General features: G+C 50.7%; 9 protein-coding genes across 9 annotated transcripts; 7 read left to right on the top strand and 2 right to left on the bottom strand.

Moving 5' to 3' along the window:
• Positions 1-761: 761 nt before the first annotated feature.
• Positions 762-2,753, top strand: TrAtP1_007926 (uncharacterized protein; the record flags this gene model as incomplete). The annotated part of the gene is made up of 3 exons (XM_014092724.2): positions 762-1,352; positions 1,463-1,688; positions 1,759-2,753. 3 exons carry the CDS (start codon positions 762-764, stop codon positions 2,751-2,753), a joined length of 1,812 nt encoding a protein of 603 aa, XP_013948199.2.
• A 1,486-nt stretch (positions 2,754-4,239) lies between these two features.
• TrAtP1_007925 (uncharacterized protein) lies at positions 4,240-6,723 on the top strand. The gene is made up of 4 exons (XM_014092723.2): positions 4,240-4,468; positions 4,658-5,161; positions 5,258-5,912; positions 5,976-6,723. Exons 1-4 carry the CDS (start codon positions 4,382-4,384, stop codon positions 6,179-6,181), a joined length of 1,452 nt encoding a protein of 483 aa, XP_013948198.1. The 5' UTR covers positions 4,240-4,381; the 3' UTR covers positions 6,182-6,723.
• A 314-nt stretch (positions 6,724-7,037) lies between these two features.
• TrAtP1_007924 (uncharacterized protein) lies at positions 7,038-8,998 on the top strand (the record flags this gene model as incomplete). The annotated part of the gene is made up of 3 exons (XM_066113724.1): positions 7,038-7,254; positions 7,326-8,310; positions 8,398-8,998. 3 exons carry the CDS (start codon positions 7,038-7,040, stop codon positions 8,996-8,998), a joined length of 1,803 nt encoding a protein of 600 aa, XP_065969811.1.
• On the top strand, positions 8,846-9,930 carry TrAtP1_007923 (uncharacterized protein). The gene is made up of 2 exons (XM_066113723.1): positions 8,846-9,091; positions 9,160-9,930. The coding sequence occupies exon 2, from the start codon at positions 9,187-9,189 to the stop codon at positions 9,835-9,837; it is 651 nt and encodes a 216-aa protein (XP_065969810.1). The 5' UTR covers positions 8,846-9,091; positions 9,160-9,186; the 3' UTR covers positions 9,838-9,930.
• A 32-nt stretch (positions 9,931-9,962) lies between these two features.
• On the bottom strand, positions 9,963-12,262 carry TrAtP1_007922 (uncharacterized protein). The gene is made up of 2 exons (XM_014092721.2): positions 11,523-12,262; positions 9,963-11,342 (listed from the first exon to the last, which is right to left on the bottom strand). The coding sequence occupies exons 1-2, from the start codon at positions 11,985-11,987 to the stop codon at positions 10,287-10,289; spliced, it is 1,521 nt and encodes a 506-aa protein (XP_013948196.1). The 5' UTR covers positions 11,988-12,262; the 3' UTR covers positions 9,963-10,286.
• Positions 12,263-13,119: 857 nt separating this feature from the next.
• On the top strand, positions 13,120-13,893 carry TrAtP1_007921 (uncharacterized protein; the record flags this gene model as incomplete). Its single annotated transcript, XM_066113722.1, has 4 exons — positions 13,120-13,146; positions 13,184-13,670; positions 13,738-13,790; positions 13,867-13,893. 4 exons carry the CDS (start codon positions 13,120-13,122, stop codon positions 13,891-13,893), a joined length of 594 nt encoding a protein of 197 aa, XP_065969809.1.
• An 813-nt stretch (positions 13,894-14,706) lies between these two features.
• On the bottom strand, positions 14,707-16,267 carry TrAtP1_007920 (uncharacterized protein; the record flags this gene model as incomplete). Its single annotated transcript, XM_014092719.1, has 2 exons — positions 14,707-15,612; positions 15,740-16,267. 2 exons carry the CDS (start codon positions 16,265-16,267, stop codon positions 14,707-14,709), a joined length of 1,434 nt encoding a protein of 477 aa, XP_013948194.1.
• Positions 16,268-17,255: 988 nt separating this feature from the next.
• TrAtP1_007919 (uncharacterized protein) lies at positions 17,256-18,800 on the top strand. The gene is made up of 3 exons (XM_014092718.2): positions 17,256-17,532; positions 17,633-17,757; positions 17,812-18,800. The coding sequence occupies exons 2-3, from the start codon at positions 17,644-17,646 to the stop codon at positions 18,670-18,672; spliced, it is 975 nt and encodes a 324-aa protein (XP_013948193.1). The 5' UTR covers positions 17,256-17,532; positions 17,633-17,643; the 3' UTR covers positions 18,673-18,800.
• A 12-nt stretch (positions 18,801-18,812) lies between these two features.
• Positions 18,813-20,105, top strand: TrAtP1_007918 (uncharacterized protein; the record flags this gene model as incomplete). Its single annotated transcript, XM_066113721.1, has 2 exons — positions 18,813-18,819; positions 19,846-20,105. The coding sequence occupies 2 exons, from the start codon at positions 18,813-18,815 to the stop codon at positions 20,103-20,105; spliced, it is 267 nt and encodes an 88-aa protein (XP_065969808.1).
• Between the last annotated feature and the right edge of the window lie 102 nt (positions 20,106-20,207).

Below are 20,207 nucleotides of genomic sequence, written 5' to 3'. Positions count from 1 at the left end.
ATGAGATGCCTAGATGGAGTAGAGGTATTCTTCATCATCTACCCTGCGCCATGCCTCTCCGAAAGAAGCTTAGCAAATGCAAACCACTCGGTAGATAGCCAAGTGCATGGCTAGCCTGATACTAAATAGGTAACTTGGGATCATGAGCACAACAAAGAGGGTCCGGGGTCCGTATGGGGGCCCAGTATCTCAGCGAATCTGATTGCTTCTTTGCATACGCGTGTTCGTAGACCGCAACTAGCTCCTATCATATCCTACCTTGTATACTGTATGCCTGCTAGTGACTGGTCATGGATACTAGCAAGAAAAGAAGCCATCGCCATAAAGGTATGCGCTCGTAGCTGGTGATGATGGAATAACGGCAACCCCTATCCCTGATCAATACTTGTCATGGCCATGCGATGGATCATGTTTGCATGTATCTCATAATAAAACGCTCTGGCTCCTGGTGTGGATCCTCCAACTCGCACCCTGGATTCAAGTCTCCATGCCCATCACTTTCCAGCTGATAATGACTCGAGCCGGGGTCCCTTTTGGCTGATCTCTCCATAACTCTTTTTTCTTTTTATTCCGTCTCTTTCTTCAATTTTTCTCCCTATTCGTTTTTCCCATCCTTGGATCTGGCGTTTGTGAAAGCTTCTTGGTTGTATGCTGCCTCTTTGAAGCTTCAACTCTCTGGGGCTATTCTTTCGGTCTCCTTTTGTATATATCCGGCTCTCTTCTCTTCTTCTTCTCTTGCTTAATAACCAGCTGCAGAAACTATGGGCTTCTTGACCTGGTGCTCCCGCTGCGCAGGCGGCTTGAGCATGTTGGCATTGGTCGGCCTTTCGTACTATGTTATATCTCGAGAGTCAGTCGTTGAAAACTACGGATTCATCCTATACAGAGGTGCAAGTGCCAAAGATGGAAGCCATTCTTCCAAAATCACCGCCGCTGGTGCTGGTATATGGACTTTTGTCTTCGCCTACTATTGCCTCCTGATTCATTTCATGGTTGCGCTGTTCCCTATTCGAGCTTGCTGGTCCATTTGGAGCATTACAAAGTCACTTAGACAATCTGCGCAAAGCAGAGCCGTTCAAAGCTACAAAGCCGCGGGCCTTCGCCGCCAAAGTTCTGCGTCTTCCATTACCAGCTCCGAGACTTTATCTTCTAGCGACAGCGACAATGTGTTTTCGACGGCAAGCGAGCTCACTGATTCTGAATCCGAACTTTCCACCGAAGGCAAAGATGGCATCCAGAGCGGCCCTATCATCCACGCCATCGTCATCCCCAACTACAAAGAAGAAGTGGAAACTCTCAGAGAGACTCTGGACGTCTTAGCTTCTCACCCTCAAGCTCACATTTGCTACGATGTAAGTTGAAACAGACTTTTTAGTCACTCACTTGTCGCTGCGCGTAGAGTCGTTGTGAGGCATGACTGGCGGCGTAAACGAAATGCTAATTGGCCATGCACTGCTTCAAGGTCTACCTTGGTATGGAACTACGAGAGGCTGGCGGCGAATCAAAGGCTTTGAGCCTCGTCCAGCGTTATATCAGAAAGTTTCGATCCATCGATTATACGCTACATCCGGCAGATATTCCTGGCGAAGCTGCTGGAAAGGGCAGCAACATAGCGTGGGCGGCGCGCAAGCTCAGTTCCAACTATACAATGTCTGCTCGCAAAAATGTCATTGTTACCGGAATTGATGGTAGGTTATAACTATACAATATCAACACTTGTTTTATACATCGGCATGCTTGTACTAATCATATTTATAGCTGATAGCCACCTTTCACCGCGATACTTTGCCCAAATCTCCAACATGCATACTGTCCATCCAGAAACTGCTTCCACCACTCTGTATGCCGCCCCTATAATCTTCGACCGAAATGCCCACAACGTCAATGCCTTTGTTCGCGTTGCCGATATTCTCTGGTGCGCCGCCGGAATGTCTGGCCTGTACAGCAGCTCTGTCATTGCCCCTCCCACATCTGTATACTCCCTGCCTCTTCAGCTTGTTGATCGCGTCGGCGGTTGGGACTGTGACTCGGATGCCATTGGAGAAGATTTACACATGTTTATCAAATGCTTCTTCGCTCTGAACGGCCATCTTACCTGCCGCACAGTGCTCAGCCCCGTTAGCCAGACCAACGTGTCTGGAGGTGGGAAAGGCGGCATTCGAGGCGCTCTCTTGGACGTCAAGGCCCGTTATAAGCAGGCAATTCGACACATGTGGGGAGCCTTGGACAGCGGATTCGCGATACGTAAGGCTTCTGAGATGTGGAAAGACAGGAAGTACACCTCCAGAGCTTTCCGTCCCTTGCACAAGACTTGCCGTGGCGACAGCCTTGATGGGTATTTCCCCGAGGCTCAGCTTGAGGCAGGCTCCGAACTTGCAGCCGAGAATGACGTCTTCTCCGATATCACGAGAGACACGCTGAAGGAGCCTCACTGGGAACACATTTTCTACATGGCTCACCGTCTGTTCGAAGCACACTTTCTCCCTCTTCACATGATGATCCTAGTAGTCGCATCTGCTCTGTACACATTTGTTACGAAAGGTGGCGAAGATCCCAACAATCTATCCTGGGTCTTTTCGGCTTGCAACGTTCTTCGGCCCCTTGGATTCATGGAGATTGCCGTCTATATGCTCATCTACGAGAGCTACCACCGAGTTTGTGTGCAGGCTCGCGAGAGGGACATGATCCAAGCTGGGTTGGCCGATGGCATGTGCTTTTCGCATCGCTCTCTGAAGCAGAATTGCATCGATTAATTTCTGGTACCCGTGGCTGCTCTTTTATATGGCACCTTGCCGTGCGCCCAGGCGGAAATATCGCACTTTTGGACGGCCGACCTGGAATACGCTGTTAGCAAGAAAGCTGTACGACAGCGAGCCAAGTCTGTGACCGTTGAAGATGTCGTTTGAGCATTTTATAATGACATTTTGATGGATTGATTTCCTGGCATTTGCGTTATGCGTCAGTCTTGGGGGAATTCTTTATAAATATGCAAGCAATGTTTCGTCAAATTCACTGATAGATTGACTTGTTTACAGGTTATGGAATGACCGCGAAAGAAGAAGCGTGGAGTTCAATGGGAGTATATGCGCCAACACGGCCTCGTATTTTTACATGAGGGAAAGAAAATAGTGATAATCTACATAATTTAACAACTGAGCCTTATATCTGCTTGAAAAAAGATCCAACATGGCATATATCGTACTTGAACAGATGGTTAATACGGTTAATACCCTAGAATAAAAGCCAGACACTAAGAATGAGACCCAATAAGCGAATGTTATCATCTTTCATTTACATGTGCTTCTTGAATCATGAGATTTCCCCTGTTCTGTTCAAATTTTTAGTTGGTCAACCTTTGGAGTGCAAAAACGTCTCTTTTGACTTGGATCATGCCACTTGTACATCGTTTCCGAGTTGCTGCATCCGCCAATACCTGCAGAATTGGAGATTAGTGGGGCCTGTGAGTCTGACGACGAAACAAATGCGAATCTAACATCTCAGCCAATCAATCAACGACGGTGCCTGGATACGCGAGATATGCTCTAATGCGGCTCTGAAGTCTTTCAACTAATTGATTGTAACTTACAAACATTGTATCTTGGGAGCTCTATATGTTTGGATACTCTTTCTGCTCAAGGGCTCAAGAGTGGAGTTGTGGAAAGGGCCGCGTAGAACTGCTCTGCTATTTCGTATAACTTGATATAGTACTTCTCCAAGACAAATGTAATAGCAAACCAGTAGAGTAGCGAATTGGTAGCTTCCAAAGCTGCTTAAAGGAGTTGCACGGTGCACACGAGACTCACATAGAATGCGGAAAGTGATCTCATCGCTAACTGGCGCGGAATAGAAGACTTATGCCCAAGTTGAGTCAGTATTAGATCTTTGTGTAGTGAGAATATTGAACACGTATTGAGCACGTATTGTCATGTTTACATTTGATATGATGAATTGGATAATGAACTTACCAAAAAGACGTGTATAGAAGATGCGCAATCCATCTAACACGCGAGATTTCCACAAAGACGTAGAATGGCGTAGGGATCCGCTGCCATGCATAAGAGGCTCCACCTGGGCGGGGTTGGTTGCTGAGCCAGCGACACGGATATCGATAAGCGCCTTATCGTGTCATTCTATTGGCCAGCATCGCCAAGTGGAGACGCCTGCGTTAGATGGCTGAACGGAGAAGAAAAAAAAAAGAACGACTAAGAAATTTTTTGAGCTTCTCGCCTCTCTTTTTTTCCTTTCTTCGACGCGATCCTCCAGACTCCGGAACACGCAGAGCCACATTCTCTCGAGAGTTTCTTTTCTGGCTTTTATTTGCAGCCTCTCTTTTGAACTAGAACTGTAATAGCAATCAGCGAAATCTAATATTTCCATCACAATGGCTGCAGTTCCTGGTCCCGTTTACGGCCTTGAGGTCCCGGCTGGGGAGATCTTGATCCCGGCCAACTTGGAATTCCCTGCTTCTGTATGATTCTTCCCTCTTTCCCTATGGCTGCCGGTTCTTTAGAGTGTTCTCATTGAGATTGGGCTTTATGCGACATGAAGCGCTCATGCCAGTGCTTGATCGAAACGATTCCACCAAAAGAAAAGGCAGCCATGGAAGACTGACTAGTTTTGTCCGGTTAATGCTAATCATTGGGTTTTCATATCACAGTTCCGTATCACCATGGCCGCTTTGGACCCTAATGCGGAGCCCGATGTTGATGATTCCAAGAATGCCCCCTCCATCCCTCGGTCAACTCTGCGTCTGGTCAAGCGCGCTTTCTCCAGCTACGAGGACGAGTACAACGAGGACGAGGACGATGAGCTCAGCGAGGAATACATGAGTGCTCTTCTCGGAGGCTCTGATGACGAGGATGAAGAGGCCAATGGTGGCCCTAGCGACCTCTCCAAGGCTAAGAAGCAGAAGCAGGCCGCTGCCATCAAGAAGCTTCTGGAGGCTGCCAATGGCGTTGGCTCTGATGACGAGGAGATGGAGGATGCTGAGGCCAAGCCCAAGAAGGGCAAGAAGGCTGCCCCCAGCGCCAAGGGCAAGGGCAAGGCTGTTGTGGAAGAGGAAGAAGACTCTGAGGAGGAGGAGGATGAGGAGGACGAGGACGACGACAGCGAGGCAGGCGATCTTGAGAACTTTGTTGTCTGCACTCTCGATACTGAGCGGGTAAGTTCGACGGATTATGAGAGCCCCATGACTACTCTATTCTGGGGTGATATTTGTCTAATTATCATTCGTACGATATACTAACGCCCGATATAGAACTACCAGCAGCCTCTGGATATCACTGTTAACCAAGGCGAGAAGGTCTTCTTTGTTGTCTCAGGCACACACACTGTTTACCTCACTGGCAACTACATCATGGACGATATGGAGGGAGACGAAGATGAGGATGAAGATGACTACGACCTGTCTCCTGACGAGCTGGAATACGGCCTGGGTGAGGATGATAGCGAAGAGGAGAGCGACGACCTCGACGATCTTGAGGATCCTCGTGTCGCCGAGATCGAGTCCGACGAGGAAGTCCCCAAGCTGGTTCCTACCGACAGCAAGAAGGGCAAGAACAAGCGTTCTGCCGAAGAAGCCGAGGGCCTTGACGAGCTGATCTCCAAGGCTTCCGAGTCCAAGCTCTCCAAGAAGCAGCAGAAGAAGCTCAAGAACAACAAGGGTGAGGCTGTTGCCGCTGAGGAGAAGGATGAGGCCAAGAAGGACGCCAAGAAGGTCCAATTCGCCAAGAACCTCGAGCAGGGCCCCACTGGATCAACCAAGCCGGCCGGCAAGTCTTCTCTCGGCGTCAAGAATGTCCAGGGTGTTACCGTTGATGACCGCACAATCGGCAAGGGCCGCACCGTCAAGAACGGCGACACCGTTGGTGTCCGCTACATTGGAAAGCTCCAGAACGGACAGCAGTTTGATGGTATGTTTCGTCCATGAATACGTATGACAGTATGCATGGCAGCTAACTTGATGTTTCTTACAGCCAACAAGAAGGGCAAGCCCTTCTCTTTCAAGATCGGCAGGGGCCAGGTCATTAAGGGCTGGGACGTCGGTATTGTCGGCATGGCTATCGGCGGTGAACGACGACTGACCATCCCTGCTCACCTGGCTTACGGCTCTAAGAGCTTGCCTGGCATTCCTGCCAACAGCCAGCTGACTTTCGATGTCAAGCTCCTGGAGATCAAATAAGTCAAGAACCAAAAGTCGATTTTAAACTTGGGACCGGCGTTGGATGATTTCTGCGGCTGCGTATATTAATTCTTCATCTCTACCCGAAACTGGACATGGTTCAATATAATTTGGCGTTTCCTTTCAACTGCCGCTCGAGGACAAAAGCGCCTGGAGCCGTAGGCTGGTGCAAGAGGCGTGAGGGATTGTGCGATGTCACACCCGATATGGCATGCGAGTCCAGGTGTGATTAACATGGGTGATGATCTGGGATTGTTTGAAAGATGGGAGCATTATGCGAAATGGGCAAATGCTAGTCCTTGCATTATATATTGCAGCCGTCACTAAAAGAATTGGGACGGCTCTGCTATGGTTCGATGAAGGCGATTTAGACGTCTATACAGTACAATATATCACTATAACATCATCAACAAGCTTCTTGTTGCCATTGTCTCTTGCCTTTCTCATAGTTAAATCGTTCATGTATCTATGACCTAGAAAGAGAGAGAACTGCTGAAATCTCTAGATGCGAGCTCTCTTATCGATCTGGCTTTTTGATATAGGTAAGCTGCGAAAAGAGCGATCGACAAATTCCCGTAAACACGGAAAGAGCGTGTGATGGATGGACAGCTCCTTATTTAGTCCCCTGCCGCTCTCTTCTCACACTTTCAACTCTCTTCATCTTCTATTCTCTCCTTTTCTTCCCACCGCGTCTCCCGTCAATATTTGCGACGCCGGTTCTCGTTCATTCATTAAATGCTAGATTTTATATCAACAAGAAAAAGAAAAAATACAACCCACGGAGTCTATCTTCATACTCTTCTCTTTCTTTTTATTCGGGAAATTGTGCCCGCTTCAATCATAACCATCTAACAGAATGCTACCTCGACATCACAATGGCCAACGAACTTATCCAATTTTGGACCCTGTGCCAAATAGTCCGAATGAATCCTCTGCCGCCTCGAATCAGCCTCCATCAGGTGGCATAGAAGGCCATTTAAGCTCCGACATCCTGAACCTTCATCGCAAGGGCTCAAAAGTATGGTCTGAACTTCGGGGCAAGCTGATGGCAAGGGTGGGGAAGAATAGTCATGGTAATTCGACCCTTTGCACTGCACCAAATGCTTCGAATAACATAATTTGGTCGATGCTGATATCTTTACAGGCTCACAAAACTCTGCTGCCCCTGACTGGTATCCAACCGAGGCTTTTCGGTCCTTGAATATCGGGAAAATAAATCCGGCCGGCGCCACTTCCAGCAACGATGCCTCGACACCACGAAAGGTAAAGGGGGCAAAGGTCTTTCCGGTGGCGAATGGTCTCATGCAAAAACTACGGCACAACAATCAAAAACTGCCTCTGCGCGATGCTGTTACGACCTGCGACTCTTCGCCACAACAAATAGAGTTGGTATCAAGTCTGCCCAGTGTTACGGAATCTGACGATTCCAGCGATAGAGATGAGATGTGGTCTTCCACCCACAGCAGCAGACTGACAGGCCTGGAAGATGCTTCAACAAGGAAGACATCATTCGATTCCCGCGTCTCCAGCTCGCCTTCAGCGAAAGGTGGAAGTCCAAGAAGGAAGCTCAGCCGTCGGAGCCGTTGGACTAGATCAAGCCCCGAGGCAGCAGGCTTGGGGACTATCGAAGAGTCGACGACAGATAAACCAAAGCCAACTATATTGACGGTAGAAAAAGCGGCAGCGGCCAAAATATACCTGGAGACTTATTTCAATGAGCTCTGCAGCGAAGCGTATCGTCGCTCTCTCCGGCGCCAGCAGTTTCATCAAGAGCTCTTTCGCAGTGCATATATGATGCCTAGCAGCAATAGCCTTACCTACGATACTTTCTATTACCGGGAGAGCTGTCGCCTAAGAGATATACGAATTTTGAAGTCCAAGTGCACAATTCAAGCCAAGCAGCAAACTGCAAGCACCTGTGCTTCAAAATACGAGTTTCTCAAAATACTGGGCAAGGGTAGCTTTGGAGTTGTCAAGCTGGTACGTGAGAGGTCAGACTCATCGTACTCTTACCCAAGTCGAGTCTTTGCAATGAAGGTCATACGAAAATCGGACATGCTTCGGAGCAGCCAGGAGGGACATCTTCGCGCTGAGAGGGACTTTCTTGTTTCTTACGAAGGATCAAACTGGTGAGTCCCTTCTCTTTCATGATCTCTTCCTTTTGGCATGTGTGTTTCGAACCCGCTTCTTTTAAACTTATTATAATTTCTTGACAGGGTGGTGCCACTGATTGCGAGCTTCGATGACCTGTCAAATCTGTATCTGGTCATGGAATATATGCCCGGCGGGGACTTCTTGGGCTTGTTGATTCGCGAAAACATACTACACGAGGCTGTGGCATGTTTCTACATTGCCGAGATGATATTGGCCGTTGAAGAAGCGCATCGTCTTGGATTCATTCACCGCGACATTAAGCCTGATAATTTTCTAATATCCAGTTCTGGACATCTCAAAATCTCTGATTTTGGGCTTGCATTTGACGGGCAATGGCCTCATGATGCATCGTATTACAACTACCATAGGTACTCACTTCTACGGAAATTGAGTATTGATGCTAAAGGAGATGAAAAGGATCAAGAAGAAAATAAAGGCATCCAAGGGCGGGCCGAGAAAGCACGCGCTCTGGCAGGTGACTTTGAGCGGCATGACGAGCAGGGCCTAGGAAGCGACCAGGACCTTGGTACTCTTTTGGAATGGAGACATAAATGCGGCAACCGTACGAGAGCAAATTCCGTCGTTGGCACAAGTCAGTATATGGCCCCCGAGGTGATCCAAGCACAAAACTATCAAACGTACTACGACGGGAGGTGCGACTAGTAGAGTATCGGCATCATTCTCTTCGAGTGCCTCTATGGACACACGCCTTTTCTGTCGGACGAAGGGAGGAAGCCCACAAAACAAAACATCCTGGTAAGCAGATTTGATTTGAAAATTACGCACATCATTCATTGAACATTGATACTCATGACTTGTTCAAGGCCCACAAAGAAAGGTTTCGGTTTCCCATGAGACCATTCGTCACCGATAAATGTAAAGACTTGATCTACCGCTTGATCCAGGACAAAGAGGTTCGCCTCTGCTCCAAGCGATACCAAATGCTCGATCAAAGGCAGCCGGGGATAGGGATACAGGCGGACAGATATGGCCGATATGTTTTCCCTAATGATGCTGAGGATATCAAAGCGCATAGATTCTTCAAGCCTATTCCATGGGATACGATACAGAACATTACGCCGCCCTTCATCCCACACATCAATAGCCTTGAGGACAGTCACTACTTTGATGAATCTGAGCCTCTTGACGATTGGATAGAATCGGCAACGGAAAGACCCGGGCTCACAGACGAAGAAGTTCGATGGGTTCTACGAGGGTATGGTATGGCCGTACAAAATGTGGCAATTCGCTTGATCAACGTGCCATTTGACTCGGGAGCCCTTCGCAGCAGAGATTTGGAAATCGACTCAATGAGCGCATTTGACGACGAGGAGAAGGAGTTGCTAAAGAGATTTACGAGGGAATACGGGCGGAGAGTGCCCAAGCGACCAAGGGACATTATTCTACGAGATGAAAATATGAAGGAGACGGCCATGATGGTGAGGAAACAGAGCGCCTTTATGGGTTATGCATGGCATAGCGTGAGGCGGATGACCTACTGATGCCCAGATTAATAAACTAAAGCCGTGAATTATTTGATAGGTGCTTCGGATAAGAGGGCGAGCCTTGATCAGCGTAAGAAAAAGAAATGAGACAAACGAAACAAGAAATCATATAGCAGGTTTAATGAATAGAATAGAATTAAGTGTATTGATTCAGGAAGTGATTATCCAATAGAATAATAGTACCTATAACCCAGAGCTATTGCACTCTTTCTTGTTGGCATTAGCTGCCGCATGCTTATAAGTTTCACCATTTGACATTATCTACTCGTATTTTATGGCTAATCCTACAAGTTTCGAGGTTTCTTCTTTCTTGGATCCAGAAATTATAGAGTATATAATAAATGAGAAACTACATCTTGCGTTTCGTCATATCCAGAGAAGATGGGAATGATGGATATAAATGATGGCATTTCACGGACATGATTGCTTTTTAGGTAATGCCCCATCTATACATTGGCAGATGATGGTTTCTCCGCATCCCCCGGCAAAAGAAACGACTTGGCAGTACGAATCTCCCATTCAAACTCCCTAAGAGCACGAATCTCAGACCAGAAGAAGAGGAGCGCGAGCAAGCCGTCGACAACACCCGTGGCGAGACCCAGGCTGGCGACGAGCATGAGGATAAAGGCCACAAAGTTGCGCGGGCTCCACCACACGGCGACGAGGCAGCCGATCCAGACGAGCACGGAGGCGTAGAAGTGGATGCCTCGCCAGAAGCGCTGGCTGACCTCGCGGGCCATGTACCAGTCCGTCATGGCGAGGATTTCGTCGTAGTCGGAGAGGGTTAGGGGCTGGGTGTCGTCGAGGATTGGACCTTTTGAGGGGGTTTGCTGTGGTAGCTGGGCGTCGAGGTCGGGGATGGGGGAGGAGGGTGAGATTTGGTGGAGTTTGAGGATGGCGGAGGCGGCGAAGTGGTCGGATAGGGAGACGTTGAGCTCGGGATGGCGCTGGGTCATTTCGACGGATGCTGAGTGGACGACCCAGCCGCGGGATTGAGAGCTTGGGTTGGAAGAAGAAGAAGAAGAAGAAGAAGAAGAAGCAGCATCAGGCTGGAAGCGTCCGGTGGTGGCGAAGACGTAGTCGAGGCGCTTTCCGCGAGGATCAGGGCTGTCCGGATCGACGGGCGAAGGCTCCGTCTTGAGCTTCTTCTGAGCGCTCTTTGACCAGCGCCAGGTGTTGTAGAGGCCGTCGCTAGTTGAGCCGTTGAACCTGATGTTGTAGCCGGCAGTCGGCACGGGGAGGCCTCTGGCCTTCTCCGCGGGATCGTCTGCGGTGCCGAGGGAGCTGTCCGGGTGGAGGACGCGCCAGGTATCTCGAAGGGGCGTGCGGGCGGTGATGATGCGGTGCGGGAGCGAGCGCGGCGTCATGTTGAAGTCGCCGAGGGCGACGACGAGGCGGCCGGAGAGGGAGGCGGCGCGGAGGAGCTTTGAGATTTCCCAGGCTTGGGCGGTGCGGTGGCAGAGGTAGGTGTCGCTGGGGCCGCTCTCGTAGGGGGCGTGTGTCTGGGAGGGATGTTAGCGGTTGAATGTTGAGAAGTGAGGGATGAGTGAGTGAGTTGAAGACGGGATGAGATGGCCATCTCACGATTCTTCTCTCATATGTGTGTGTATATATATCATTCATGATGAGACGGGTAGATAGCATGAGATAGCATGAGAACAACTGAATATTAAACAACTCACATGAGTGTTGAACACTTCAACCACATCATTCTCCCCGGGGCCGTATCTCACTCCCGCAATGGCCACCCCTTTACCAACATACCAATCGCCTCTCCAAAACGCCGTCGGCCTCCCGTTGAGCGGATACCGGAACATGGAGCTCGACTCCACGGGCCACCGGCTCAGCAGCGCCAGGCCGCCGCCAAACGCACCGCTGTTGTAGAACTTGCCATAGGGCAGGATGTCCGCCGTAGCCCTGCAGATGGCGCTGTAGTCGTCGCGCGTCCAGCACTCTTGGAGACAGACAATGTCCGGCGGGGGGTCCAGGAGGGCCAGTTGGCGGCCAATCTCGGCGAGGCGCGGCGTGCGCAGGTCGGAGATGAAGAGGAGGCCCCAGCAGTTGAGCGAGAGGAGGCGGATCTGCGTGACGGGGCTGTCGTTGGTGTTGGCGTGGCCTTGCGAGGCTGAGGCGTTGGGGGAGGTCATGGCGAGGCTGAGGCGAGTGAGTTGGATGCTGATGATGCTGCTTCTGACGAGGCTGAGAGCCTGACCAATGGGCCTAGTGTGATGCCAATGCAGTCAATTGAGAGCCCTGTATGTATCTGGAGACTTGAGAAATGCCAGTCGTGTGCGTATTTGTCATCAGCTGAAACGATGCATGGCTGTGGTGGTGACGGCGATGATGGTGATGATGGCAGCATGAGGTTTGTCAGGCTGCAGTGCCCACAGTGACGACTGTTGGCAGGGTACATTTTAGAGTTAGGTCCCTCTATAAGGAGCTGACGGTGGCTTTTGTGAATACCCTGCGACTACACTGCAAATACTCTATCAAGCTATCGCGATAAAAAAAACCATGTTGTAAATAAATGCGCATTCTCGCCAAAATACCAAAGGACGAGTTCTTGTTATAAAAATCAGGTAGCACCATCATATTGACCATCTAGGCAATTATTGACAAGAACGGTAACACAGATCATCCTGGCAGAATGATTCAAGTAGTACGTACCGCAGATCCCGCTCCCGGGGGGGGCGGCTCCAATTAAGTCTCGGGAAAAGTTGCCCGCCCAGCCCAAAAACTAACCAAACATTGGCAACTTTATTCCTGAAAAGGGTGAATGCTAGCAAACCCGACTTTCCATGCTTTATAAATCGGAACCTGCGAAACATGCCATTACAAATGCGCTAGATCCATGGCTCAAGAGTGGAAATTGAAAAAAGGATACACGTATATATGCAGAAATTGCTTATCAATCCTAGAGATGTTTTTTTTTCCCCTTATAGGGCTTTGGCATAGATTGATGTCGGTGGTGGGGATGGCGTGTAAGTCATGAACGGATGGAAGATGCAAGATATGACAGGGTCTAGCTGTTTAGATGAGATGCCGCGCGCTTGAGCACAATGAAAGAAGAGAGGCTCCTGCTGCTGTGGAGAACGAGGTGAAGGAAGCATCCCGCTTATATATAACAAGGACAACACCTCTTCCATAACAGAGAACAGTGTATCCGCCCAGAACCTGCCTTCATTCCCACAAGCCATTCTCCTCCTCTGCATCCTATCCTCTTCGAACTTGTAAACCTACAAATTCTTGCTTTCCCCCCCAAAATCACATCAGCCCAACATGCCCGAAACTGTCGAAATCGCCATCGTCAGCTTCTCAGACTCCCCCCTCATCCCCTCCCCAGTCCTGGCTCGACAACCTCAAAACTTTCGCCTCAACCCCGGGCCTCATCGCCCTCTACTTTGGCCAACAAATCGAGCATCCCGACAAGTACACCTGGGTCGCCCGCTGGACCGGCCAGTCCGCCATCGACGACTTCCACAACAGCCCCAACTTCCAGGCCTGGGCAGACGCCTACGCCGCGCCGCTCGCCACCAGCGTCATCAAGACCACGCAGGAGACGACGGGCGAACCGGCCATTCCTCTAGACTCGCCCTGTACGGAGTTCTTCATCAACCATGGCGCCAGTGACGATTTCCACAAGGCGCGCCTGGATCCCTTTATCCAGAAGCTCGTGGATGCGAAGCTGCCGGGCTTGATTGGCGGTTCGACGGGCGAGTACAAGACGGTGATCAACGTCAACGAAGAGGTGCCGGAGCAGAAGGAGGTGATTCTGCTGCTGGGCTGGGTCAACAAGGAGGCTCATACCGCCCTGCAGGGAGAAGGCGGCAGTACGTTTTGCCCCTAGATACATGTTTAAACAAGGCGAGCCGAACCAACACTGACTGTCTACTGCAGCTATTGTCAGCAATCTTCCTATGATTCTTCCCTACAGCAAGGGGTTTCACCTGGTAAGGACGATTCACTCCAACATGGTCAAAGCAGCGAGAGAAAGGGCAATTGCAAGCTAACTCTTTATATCCACAGTATCATGTCAACTTGAAGAAGCTGTGAAAGCTAACAAACATACCCCAAATGAACGCATCATAAAGGTGCTTGCCTGTACATGATAATAGCTCGGCACCAAGAGAAGCAGTGCCAGGTACGCACTACATGCTGGCTTCATGTTGCACCAAATAGACATTTTAGAGCGCCCCAGAGATAAATTCAAGAGCAAGAAAAAAAAAGAAATTTCATAAATGAACAAAAAGAGAAACCGTCGCATATTATAGAGCATATGTCCATTTTTTTTGTTTTGCAGTCCCTTGGCATCATATCAAACGATAACCCACCTCATTGTAAAAGCCAGCTTCGTAGACTCCCCCCATTCTGATAATCAGTGAATCAAAGTCAAATCAACCATCGTGCCGCCAAATGTCCCGTAGAGCTCCGTTTCTAATCATCATTGCTCTGCACCCTCCTTCATTCATCCTAAAATTCGGTCCCAGTCACAGCAAATATCCCGTCTCTAGAAGACTGCCAATAAAAAAAAAAAGAGATAAACGGCAAGAACAATAAAAACCGAGCAGTTACAAAAAAAGGCAAGTAGAAGAATAAGAGAAGAGAGAACAAGTCCAAATATCTGTAGTAGTTGCCAGCATCACAGGGTCATCTCATTGATCCCTCGGCAAACATATTACATAGTGCAGCCAGCCGACCTTTCGCCCTGCCCTTTGCGCCGTCATTCACTGATACTCGCCCCTCATTGTGTAAAAAGCAGAGGGACTATAACCAATTCGCATCGCCGCTCTTTGAGAAGAAATCGACAAGGCGATGTGGTTAAATTCGGTGCTTCTCAGATTCTGTCGCTCGATACTGGTTAGAAGCTTAGGCTCCCGTGGATCGGTTTTGCGTCTCACCAAGTCGAGAGTACAGCATGTAAAGAGCCATGCGGTTGCACTCTTCCGTTCCTGTAATCGTCACGAGCCGCTCGTTGCTGTTGTCCTGGGGCTCGTTAATCTTAATGACGCTGCCGCTCATTTGCCGTATCTCATTGATCTTCTGTCCTCCCTTGCCAATGATGGCGCCGACCATGTCGTTGGGAATGTAGATTTGCTGCGTGATGGGGCCTCCTGGCATGCCGGCATGCATGGGCTGGCCTTGGGGAGCGCCGTGTGCTTGCGGGCCGGTATGGGGAGCCATGTGCGGCTGAACGTGAGGAGCAGCTGCTCCATATGCGGCAGGCTGACCAGCTCCGTACTGCATGGGAATCGCCGGAGCACCGTGAGGGGCGCCGTGGGCGTATGGCTGGGGGTATGGGGCAGGTGGCATGTGATGGGGTCGACGCTCCTGGTGTCGGCCGTAATTCTCTGCACGTCCATAGTGTCCGGATGCCGGCTGTGGGCTGTAGGGAACCACCTGCATGCCTCCGGGGATGGAGCCAACGGGTGCACCACTCCTGGTGGCATATGCTGAGGCCCCGGGTCCGCCAAATCGTTCGTTGAGCTGCTCAAGCAGAGTGCTACCGACATAGTAAGTGGCAATGTGAACGGCATCGGCGACGCCCATCACAACAAGGGAGCGCTCGCTTGACATGGGGAGACACGAATCTGAGGCATTCAGTCGAGCGCCGGACGCCTCTTGGATCTCTCGGATCCGAGAACCGCCTTTGCCAATGATGGAACCAATGAGGATGTGAGGAATCAGGAGACGAAGGGGGTATGTCTTGGAAGAGGCGGTGGATGCCTCGGAGAGCGGTTCGTTGTTCAGTGTTCGGATAATCAAACCAAAGGCCTGTGTAATGGGGAAAGAAAACAAGGAAGAGAGTGTTAGTGCTATGCGCCTCAAGACAAGAAACTCACATGTTAAGAGATGGGGACAGGGGAGGAGGGAAAAGAGACCACTGTTTGTTCGTACGTACCTTGGCAACTGCATCAACGATGCCACTGACGGTCAGGATTCGCTCGACAGCTCCCTTCTGATAGTCGCTGACTGTGCACTTGGCATTGGACATTTTTCGAATGTTTGATACGTTTTCACCGCCTTTGCCGATGATGGTGGCAGCCTCCGGGCTGGAGATGACAGCCCTGATGTGGATCCATGAGCTCTCATCGTGAGCAGCGGCCGAAGCGGCCACGGCAGACGAGGACGCTGTTGAGATTGGGACAGTAGGAGTGGCCTTGACGCTGGTGCCAGCTTCGGCTAGGGTGTTATCAGACGACTCTGTGGCCGCGACGCCATTGGCATTTTCCTCTTCGCCATTCTGCTCTGCAGCCTCAGCAGGCACTTCGGTGGGAAGCTCGAGCCTCTCCGTCTCTTCGTCATGCTTGGCATCTTTGTCCAAGGCGGGTCGCTTGGCCTCCGGCTGGTCAGTCGCTCGCGAGGGCGAGGAAGGCTCCTCGAGAGGGCGCTTAGCCGACTGAGTCGGTTGTGGGGGCGAGGCAGACATTTTGATTCCTTGAATAAAAAGGAATGGTATAGTTCACAGAAAGATGAAGACGAATTAAAAGCTTCGTCCTATTGGTGGCGATCAAAGATCCTCTGAATTCTTTTCTTTTTTTATAATTTTTTTTCTGGATTCGTTTGTTCTTCTTAATCTACACTCAGGGGGTTTTCGAAGGAAAACGTGCTGGTGTAGTGGCTGGAATCGGTAATGAAGGATCGGCTGTCTCGAGTGTGCAGGATTTCGTGATGTGACTTTTTGGTGTCGCAAAAGGGCGCTGCCCAGACTGTGTGCAGCGGAATAAGTGTGGGAGGAGCTGTGTTCTCAAAGGGTGGAACTCTCTTCTTCCGCGTCTAGATGATCCAGAGCTTTCGCAAAAAAAAGGTGTCGAAGTGGTAGGGAATCTCGATCAATGTCCCAGGTGGTGAGTGGAAAGAGAGGGCGATGATGAAAATTGAGTGGCTGATGGCAGTGGTGATGGTGGTGCAGAGGATGGTGGTGAAGCGTATCGTTACTAGGACGGATATGTCTCGAAAGCAGAGAATGAAGAGACGAAGCGCTCAACTCAAACCTTTTTGCCCTCCTAGTCAAGACCTTGTGAGTCGCAGCTGACGCTCACGCAATACCAACACCTGGCGCGTTTAAACTCTGATAATCGACGGCCCGTGTCCTGCGGATGCGGATGAATCGCCTCGACGATGCGGCCTGTCGCTCGTGCACGCTGACGTGGTGATCTCCGACAGAAGGACTGAAGGCAAAGGACGTGATAAAAAGAGCCCAGGGCTGATTTCCAACCAGGATATCAAGCAGGGTCTAGATAACGCGAACAGCCGCACGCGGGGACGGTTTGATCAGCGGCAAGACGGAATCTCGCAGGACGCTGGAAACGATGACGCGAAGATGCCGATGCGATGCGATCGGATCGATGGCTACGAGTCGGCGCGTGGCGAGGAGGCTGATGGAGAAACGAGGCGGCGGATGGAAAGAAGAAACTTTGGTGAGACGTCGGAGCTGGCAGAAAGGCCTTTGGCCTCCAGCAAGGGAGAACTGCCGCGAAAGCGTCACGTGATGGGCCAATTGGACTGCCAGCACTACGAAATGCGCGACATGCGGCGGCAAGTGCACAGTGCAGTCTATGCAGGCTGGAAAGAAGCTTTCCAATGGGCGGTCACTTCCCCGCAGCGCGTTTTAAGCCTCACAGACGCTATAATCTCGCAGCTACAGGGCCGGAATATATACTGTGTGACTGTGTAAATACAGTATAGAATACGGTATGTATGCCTCGCACCTTATTTGTCTTGCGACACTGCACTGTCGCATTCTCTGGGAGAGCTTGCAGAGAATCGACCGAGTTACTGACGACGAACGAAGCTCACAGAACCATGGATGACAGATCCCGCAACAACTCGGAGGCTCAATCTCATGCGACAAACATTGACCATACCCTAAAGGAGCTTCAGCGAAAAGTTCGCGAATATGATGCTCAGTTAAGCGAGGTAGCCACCATTTCTTGAGCGCAATCCAGACAGCATCTAACAAAGCAGTCATAGTTGCGATCCGCCGGGTACGATGCCCCCAGCACCGCCGCTGGCCAAGCGCGGATCCTCAAAACAGCGTTTGACGACGTCACCAACTCGGAACCCTTTCTCCCCTTCCCGGGCTCGGTTCTACCTGCGTTGCTGGCCCTGCGCAAGACACATCAGACAATCCAAGAATCCAAAGCGTTTCTCGCCTCGCAGACTGAGACGACCGAGAAGACAAAGAAGCGATTAAAAGATGACGAAGCTGCGCTGAGGGACCAGCAGCTCCTCAACGAAGCTCTCAAGCAAAGAATCGAGACTCTACGCACAGAGGCGGATTCTGGAGCCAACGCGCAGCCCGAAGACGAAGCGCGCAAACGCATCGAGGAATTACGGCGGAAGAAACAAACGTACAACAAAGAAACGAGCAAGCTGATGAAGTCCCTCAACCGCTTCATCGACGACCATCTGGCGGTGATGCTTGCGGCAGAAGCCATGGGCGGCCCCGTTGTCGGGGACCTGATGGACGCCGACGCCGAGGAAATCGCCGCGGGCTTCAACGCGCAGGGGAAGCTCAAGAAGCCAAAGGGCGAAGTAAACAAGGACAAGAGCCAGCGCCGCATAGACGACATCTGGGGCCCCAGCGACGGCAGCAGCGGCGGCAAGAAGAGGGATGTGGCTACGGCTGCTGGCGAAGAGATGCGGCAGCTTACAGAGGAGCTGCTCAACAAGCTTGTGGAGGCAAAGGGCAACAGCTCGGATGCCTATGTGAGGCTGCCGTACGAGACGGCGTCGGCGAGATTCCTCATCAGGTCCAACGTTGCGCAGTTTCACCCAAAAGACGCCATGAGGATACGGCTGGTGGACTATGGACGAGAGCTGGACGACTAGACTAATACTATCCGTTGATCAAATGGAGTCTTTCAATGTAAACAGTCGCCTTTGCCTGTTTTGAACAGCCGTGACCTGTGCCATACACGAGACAGCCTTTGATACGCTTACACTGGCATACAGTGCGCATCACTGCTTATATGACTTGTACTGGTTCTGCCGCTATTGTCCTTGATCGTTGTAGCAATGTCAATGCAATTGATATCAGTATACACTTTGACCGCCTGATATTAGTGACCCATGATACAATTGGTACCCAATGGCATCCTATCGAGCTGTACCAATGCCCTACAGAAGGCAGACCAACGAAATTGCCTACAAGCATGACATCCAACAGCACCCCACCAGCTCAATTGGACCAATTTACTCCCCGCGTCAAAAACCACTTATCAAAAAAACGCGTCGCGTGCCGCCCCTCCAAAAAATCCCACCACTAACAGCTTGTTTGCTACCAGGCCAGACCGTTCTCACACCGACTTCCTTTTTCTCAGCTCTCCATTGGATTTGATGCAATTCGCCCTGCCTAACAAGTTACACCAACGGTAAGGGATACCTCGTACTCCACCAACCGAAAAAAAAAAAAGAAAAGCCCAGACCCTCGTTCCATTTATTCAGCTCCTCTGTCTAACTCATCCTCTCTCCCTTCCTCCCTCCCCCCACCAGAATTGCACAATCGTTTGAGCCCAATCATTGCCGCCATTACTTCAATCTTTGCTCCAACTGTCCAATCTTCGTATTCGTCTAATCAACAATGTCATCAGCTCCTGAAGTCAACGGCACCGCCTCCCCTCCCGCCAAGCGCATCAAGACCCTCCCCCTCGACGGCGACGCTGAGCAGGACCAAGACTCGTCTGCCGTACCTCAAGAAGAAGCTCCAGCCAACCCAACAACCACAACCACAGCCACAACCACAACCACAGCTACAGTAATGGAGGCCTCAATCCCCCCTGCAAGTCAAGAAGCTCTCTCCCCAGGGCAGACTGCCCACGCGAGGCAGCGCATTCGCCGCCGGCTACGACGTGTACGCCGCCAGAGACACGATTGTGCCTGCGAGAGGCAAGGTCCTCGTCGATACAGACATTAGCATTGCCGTGCCGGCTGGAACTTGTATGTTGAAACAAAGCATCTTGAGAAGATCAATTGACTGACCAGGACTTATTACACCATTTGTAGACGGCCGAATTGCTCCTCGCTCTGGCCTCGCCTCCAAGCACTTCATCGACACCGGCGCCGGCGTCATCGACGCAGATTACCGCGGACCCGTCAAGGTGCTCCTCTTCAACCACGCAGACGCCGACTACGAGATCAAGGAGGGCGACCGGGTTGCTCAGCTGGTGCTTGAGCGGATCGTGACGCCCGATGTCGTCGAGGTCGAGGAGCTGGAGGAGAGTGTTCGAGGAGTCGGTGGTTTTGGCAGCACGGGCAAGAACTAAAAAGGATTTTGAATTACTATTTTAATGACATGGCATGATATTATAAATGGCGGTGAGGGTATAGACGGGGCACACGCAGAGGGATACAATATCAAGACACTA

The sequence above is a fragment of the Trichoderma atroviride genome, chromosome 4 (assembly GCF_020647795.1).
Source record: "Trichoderma atroviride chromosome 4, complete sequence".
NCBI classification, from domain to species: Eukaryota; Fungi; Ascomycota; class Sordariomycetes; order Hypocreales; family Hypocreaceae; genus Trichoderma; species Trichoderma atroviride.
This window is presented reverse-complemented; position numbering and strand designations above follow the sequence as displayed.